The sequence below is a fragment of the Mandrillus leucophaeus genome, unplaced genomic scaffold (genome assembly GCF_000951045.1).
Source record: "Mandrillus leucophaeus isolate KB7577 unplaced genomic scaffold, Mleu.le_1.0 Scaffold263, whole genome shotgun sequence".
Taxonomy (NCBI): domain Eukaryota; kingdom Metazoa; phylum Chordata; class Mammalia; order Primates; family Cercopithecidae; genus Mandrillus; species Mandrillus leucophaeus.
In genome coordinates this window covers 1,854,865-1,861,408 of record NW_012102732.1, presented here as the reverse complement: position 1 = coordinate 1,861,408, position 6,544 = coordinate 1,854,865, and the positions used below count along the sequence as shown (strand labels likewise).

Below are 6,544 nucleotides of genomic sequence, written 5' to 3'. Positions count from 1 at the left end.
CAGAGGTTGCAGTGAGCCAAGATTGTGTCTCTGCACTCCAGCCTGGGCAACTGAGTGACACTCTGTCTCAAATAAATAAATAAATAAATAAATAATAAATAAACAAGCAGATCTCATGAGAACTCACTTTCTCCATGACAGCACAAAGCAGGATGGTGTTACACCATGAGAAACTGTCCCCATAATCCAATCACCTCCCACAAGACCCCACCTCCAGCATTAGGGGTTACATTTCAACATGAGATGTGGGCGGCGACATAGATCCCAACCATGTCAGACCCAAAGCTTGATTTTTAAAACAGAAACCATTTATTAAATGGGACCATCTGAATTTAGAAATGGGATGAATGCTTCCTAGGTAATTTTGATAGGCACAACTGGGTTTGGGTGCTCCTGGCTTCTGGTGGGTAGAAGCCAGGGATGCTGCAAAGCATTCTATAATACACAGGACAGCCCCCCACAACAGAGGATTACCCAACCCCAAAATGTTAATATTGTCAAGGTTGAGAAACTTGGGTCTATATACATTTGGATGTAGATTACATTTTTACAAACTTTGGATACTTTTTGGAATCTGACCTTTCAGGTGCTAATGCCACGGGCATCTTTCCATGTATGTGAATATTCCAGATGTCAACCTCAAAACAATGGGTACATAATATTCCATGAAATGGTTGGCTATGCCACATTCTACTTAGCTGACTTCCGGTGCTGGGCGTTTAGGTTGTTTTCTCTTTGTTTTTTGTTCGTTTGTTGAGACAGCGTCTCACTCTGTTGCCCAAGCTGAAGTGCTGCAGTCATGGATCGCGGCAGCCTCAACCTCCCAGGCTAAAGCAATCCTCCCAACTCAGCCTCCCAAGTAGCTGGAACTAAAGGCATTCACCACCATGCCTGGCTAATTTTTGTTTTCTGGGTTTTTTTGGTAGAGTTGGAGTTTCACCATGTTGAAGCTGGTCGTGAACTTCTGAGCTCAAGGAATCCACACACCTTGGACCCCCAGAGTGCTAGGATTACTGGCATGAGCTACCACATCTGGCCCTCTTTGCTGTTCTTATAGACAATATATAATGAATATTGTTTACCTCCATCTTTGTGTACTGGTCCCATTCTTTTCCTAGGATGAATCATCAAAAATGAGATTGCTCAGTTGAAAGCAATAGAAAGCTGGCATCAGATCAGGGATGGTGGCTCACACCTATAATCCCAGCACTTTGGGAGGTCAAAGCAGGTGCATTGCTTGAGCCCAGGAGTTTGAGGCCAACCCGGGCAACATGGCGAAACCCCATCTCTACTAAAAATACCAAAATTATCGGGGCGTGGTGGTGCGTGCCTGTAATCCCAGATACTCAGGAGGCTGAGGTAGAAGGATCACCTGAGCCTTGGGAGGTCAGGGCTGCAGTGAGCCATGTGGGGGTCAATGCATTCCAGCCTGGGCAATAGAGCAAGACCTTGTCTCAAATAAATAAATAAATAAATAAATAAATAAATAAATAGCTGGCACCAGCTTGTACTCCTGCCAGTAAAACCGGATCGTGCCTACTTGCCTACAATTTTGCTGACACTGGGTTTTCCCGTGTTTAAAATCTACAGTGTCCTCGTGGTGCCCCAGTTGGTCTGTCCAGACACAGTGTTCCGGGGTGGTCTGGCTGGGATGGGGCTAAGGTCCTGGCACTACCTCTGTTAGGGACATTGGGCATCAGTCAGGGCAGAATTCTCATGATCTCAGCTGTCACCAGGGATTTCTCATTGTCTTTGTTTACTGCAGGATCCAGACACATTAGTCAACCCGCTGCCAAAGTCGACGTTGAATTTGATTATGATGGGCCTCTGATGAAGACGGAAGTCCCAGGGCCTAGATCTCGGGTGAGTTGAGCACACCTGAGTGGGGTATTTTGGAAAAGGGAGAAAGGGGCCTAAGAAGCAAGAGCACAGCCAAGCTTAGGGACCTGTATTGATTGTCAGCTGCTTTCAGAGAGTTCATCACCAGAGATCCGAGATATTCAATTAGGCCATTTTGCCCTAAGACACCAAAGAAGGGCTGGGAGCGGTGGCTCATGCCTGTAATCCCAGCACTTTGGGAGGTCGAGGCGGGAGGATCACTTGAGGTCAGGAGTTCAAGACCAGCCTGGCCAACATAGTGAAACCCTGTCTCTACTCAAAATACAAAAATTGGCTAGGAGTGGTGGCGCGTGCCTGTAGTCCCAGCTACTCGGGAGGCTGAGGCAAGGCAATCACTTGAATCCGGGAGGCAGAGTTTGCAGTGAGCTGAGATGGTGCCTCTGCACTCCAACCTGGGCGACAGAGCAAGACTCCATCTCAAAAAAAAAAAAGAAGCCAACGAAGGCATAACAGAGGAGATGTATCAGTTTTCTGTTACCACAGTAATGCTTCATAACAAACAGCCACAAAAATCCCACTAGCATAGAGCAAGCCAATTGCTCATGCACTTAAGGTTCATTGGGAGCTGGGTAGGCAACTCTGTTGGGCTCACCTGTATGCCTGGGGGATGGCTGGCTGTTAGTGGATCTAGGTTAGGCATGGCTTGAATCACTGCAGTGATTTGGTTCTCTTCCATGTGTCTGCCATGCTCCAGAAGGCTAGACGGGGCTTGTCCTCATGGAAATGACAAAGGTGTACAAAAGCAAGAGGAGAACATGCTACAGTTCTACTGAGGCCTGGTTGCTGTATGGGTCCGCCATCACTGCTGCCTCCTTTTGCTGGCCAAAGCAAGTCATAGCTTGCCTTAAGTCCAGAGTCAAGGGCTGGGGTACAACATCCAACCAACAGTGGAAAAACATGACAATGTTACATGGCACAGGGCTCAGAGATCAAATGCCCTTGAACTTGGTCTTGAAAGCTTTCTAATACAAATTTATTTTTTCTTTGCATATTTTGCATATTTCATCTGTAATGTCTTTTTTTTTTAACTGTCAAAACATACTTCTTTTGTCATTGCAACTATTTTATAAATCCAGAAATCTTTGTACTAATATAAGTGATTGTAGTTATTTTGGATAGTGTTTTGCTAACAAATGGGAGAGATTTTAAATGCATATTTCTATTGGGGAGATAGATTTTAATCTAGTAGTAGTAAAATTCTTGAAATACCTTTTCATGTTTTTTCCATGAATATTATCCTGTGTTTTTATGTGGAAATATATAATTTTATGACACTAACTGGTAACATCTATTTTATGTTGAATTACTTTTGGAGTTGAATCTTTGTAGTATCAAAGAAGCTAGTTTCTAATTCCCTGTTTCTGTATAGAATAAAGTACAGTGGTTTATGGAGTGTTTGGATTATAATTATAAATGGTTCTTTGATATGCAAGTTAATATTTTCAGTTATTTATATTCTTAAAGAGGTGTTAACACCATTTTTTCCCCAAATAACAGAGAATCTGTGTTTTTATGGACACTAGATAAACACCTTCAGCTTAAGATTTTCTTGCGAAATATTGTAGTTTATTTTATCTTTCAGGTGTCTGAATTTCAGCCTGTCTACTGTACTAGTAATTTAAGTGTGTAATGGAATAGTTTCCTGTCAACTATTTATGTCAAGTAATTTTTAAAGTAATATTGTTGACTAGCTAATAAAATATTAAGTTATAGAAAATGTCAAGACTTGGGAAAACATGAAAGACTTTAAGCTATTTTGGCAAAAAAGAGTGTGGACTTGCTACAATGCTTTTTTTCTTCTTGCCCGCAGGCGTTAATGAAACAGCTGAATATAATTCAGGTAAGTGAGGATGAGGTAACGTTCCTTGTGTTGCTTCTTTATCACAACTGAGTTAAAAGACAGATGCTTAATCTGTTCTGGCTCTTGTTTTAAAATAATGTAGTTGGCTTTTGTTCTAAATATTTTTTCTCATTTCCTTTGTGATTTCTTCTTTGACCCGTTGGTTATTTACCTGATGTTTAATTTCCACACTTTGGTAAATTTCCCAAATTTCTTTCTGTTATTGATTTCTGGTTTCATTCCATTATGGTTGGAAAGCACATTTTTGTGATTTCAATCCTGTTAAATTTATTGAGCCTTTTTTTATGGTCTAGCATATGGTCTATCCTGGAGAATATTCCCTCTGTACTTGAGAAGAATCTGCATTCCTCTGTTGTTGGGCAGAGTGTTCTATAGATGTTTGTTAGGTCGGTTGCTTTTAGAATATTGTTCAAATCTTCTGTCTCCTTGCTCACCTTCTGCTTCGTTGTCCTATCCATTATGGAATGCCAGATGTTGACATCTTCAACTATTATTATCAAACTGTTTTTCCCTTTGATTCTGTTTTTGCTCTATGTGTTCAGGGCTCTGATGTTAGGTGCAAATATGTTTATAATTGTCATATCTTCTTAGTGGATTGACCCTTTATAATATTAATATTATAATATTCTCTCTTTAGTAACATTTTTGTAGCCTATTTTTTCTGATATGAGTACAACCCCTTCTAGCTTTCTTATGGTTGCTGTGTGCATCAGATACCGTTCTCCATTGTTTTACTTTCAAACTGTTTGTGTTCTTGAATCTAAAGTGTCTTCTGTAAACAGCGTAGAGTTGGTTCTTTTTATCCAGTCTGACAGTCTCTGCCTTTTGATTGGATTGTTGAATCCATTCACAGTTAATGTTATTATTCATATGGTTGTATTTACAGCTGCCATTTATTGTTGTTCTCTATATGTCTTCTGTCTTTTGTTCTTTTGTTCCTCTCTTTTTTTTTTTGAGACGGAGTCTCGCTCTGTCACCCAGGCTGGAGTGCAGTGGTGAGATCTCGGCTCACTGCAAGCTCCGCCTCCCGGGTTCACGCCATTCTCCTGCCTCAGCCTCCCGAGTAGCTGGGACTACAGGCGCCCGCCACCGCGCCCGGCTATTTTTTTTTTTTTTTTGTATTTTAGTAGAGACAGGGTTTCACTGTGTTAGCCAAGGTGGTCTCAATCTCCTGACCTCGTGATCCGCCCGTCTCAGCCTCCCAAAGTGTTGAGATTACAGGGGTGAGCCACCGCGCCCAGCCTTTTTTTTGTATTTTAATGGAGTTTTTCTCTTATTGCCCAGGCTAGAGTGCAGTGGTGCAATCTCGGCTCACTGCAACCTCCGCCTTCCAGTTTCAAGAGATTCTCCTGCCTCAGCCTCCCAAGTCTCTGGGACTACAGGCGCCTGCTACCACGCCCAGTTAATTTTTTTGTATTTTTAGTAGAGACGGGGTTTCACCACGTTGGTCAGGCTGGTCTCGAACTGCTGACCTCGTGATTCACCTGCCTCAGCCTCCCAAAGCGCTGGGATTACAGGCATGAGCCACCCCATCCAACCCCCTTTTTTTTTTTTTTTTTGAACTGAAGTCTCACTCTGTCACCCAGGCTGGTGTGCAGTGGCACAATCTCAGCTCACTGCAACTTCCACCTTCTGAGTTCAAGCAATTCTCCTGCCTCAGTCTCCCAAGTAGCTGGGATTATAGGTGCCCGCTACCACACCTGGCTAATTTTTGTATTTTTAGTAGAGATGGGGTTTCACCATGTCGCCCAAGCTGGTCTCGAACTCCTGACTTCAAATAATCCACCTGCCTTGGCCTCCCAAAGTGCTGGGATTACAGGCATGAGCCACTGCGCTCAGCTCTCTTGTCATGTTTTTTATTTTGCATTAAGTGAGTACTTTCCAGTGTAACATTTTTATTTAACGATTACTATATATTTTTAGTTTTCTTTGAGGTTGCTCTAAGGTTTACCATACATATCTTAACAGAATCAACTTCAGATTTGTATCTCTTTTTGTGTTCTGATGTATAAAACTCATACAGAAAAATTCATGAAATATAAAATCACAGCTTACTGAACTATTATAAAGCAAACCACCCATGCCCTTAGCCAAAGCAAGAAATATATTGCCGGCACCCACAGATGCCCCTATGTATCCACAGATAGTCACGATATGGTGTACTTCACTGATCAAGCTTAATCCTGAAAGACCAAGAATCTAGGGAGTGGCGGTGAGCCTGAGTTAGTCTCTTTTTTTCTCCAAGAATGCAGAGGCTGTGCATTTTTTCTGCAATTACGAAGAGAGCCGAGGCAATTACCTGGTTGATGTGGACGGCAACCGAATGCTGGATCTTTATTGCCAGATCTCCTCTGTTCCCATAGGTAAGAGCTGGGAAATCACTCCTTGGAGATAACCTCTGTTTCTGTCTCTCCTAGTTGTGGCTATCCAGGTATTAGGATGTGGCTTCCAGCAGGCACATCCCAGGGTGTTGCCTGACACTTTGCTCAGGGGTAGGAAAAAAATAAGTAATGTGTAAAGGGACATATTATTAGACATATTATATGTCCTCTCTCATCTACTCCTTCCCCATATTCTACAAGGTAAGTATGTATTAATATCCCCATTTTGCAGACAGGTAAACAAAGCGTAGAAAGGTTTGGTACCTTGCATAGGAATCATAGCTAGAACGCAAACCCATTGGTGTGACGACAGTGGCCCCCAGGTAGGTGTCTTAGGTTGAGGGTCCTCGAAGAAGAGCCTGAGGTGAGGATTTCCTTTTTCCCCTGCTTTTTTTTTTTTTTT

General features: G+C 42.4%; 1 protein-coding gene across 9 annotated transcripts in view; it reads left to right on the top strand.

The window, feature by feature from the left end:
- The window catches only part of ABAT (4-aminobutyrate aminotransferase), a 110,352-nt gene that overhangs the window by 69,621 nt on the left and 34,187 nt on the right, over positions 1 to 6,544 (top strand). For 8 of the 9 annotated variants that reach the window (XR_001006502.1, XM_011984210.1, XM_011984213.1 and 5 more), the window contains 3 exons: positions 1,766 to 1,863; positions 3,710 to 3,739; positions 6,006 to 6,123. Coding sequence is in view for 8 of the 9 variants with exons in the window: in XM_011984210.1 (XP_011839600.1) it covers positions 1,766 to 1,863; positions 3,710 to 3,739; positions 6,006 to 6,123 (246 nt within the window). In the remaining variant the exon portion in view is untranslated. The remainder of the gene's footprint in view (positions 1 to 1,765; positions 1,864 to 3,709; positions 3,740 to 6,005; positions 6,124 to 6,544) is intronic. The other variant, XM_011984215.1, reaches the window with a different exon arrangement.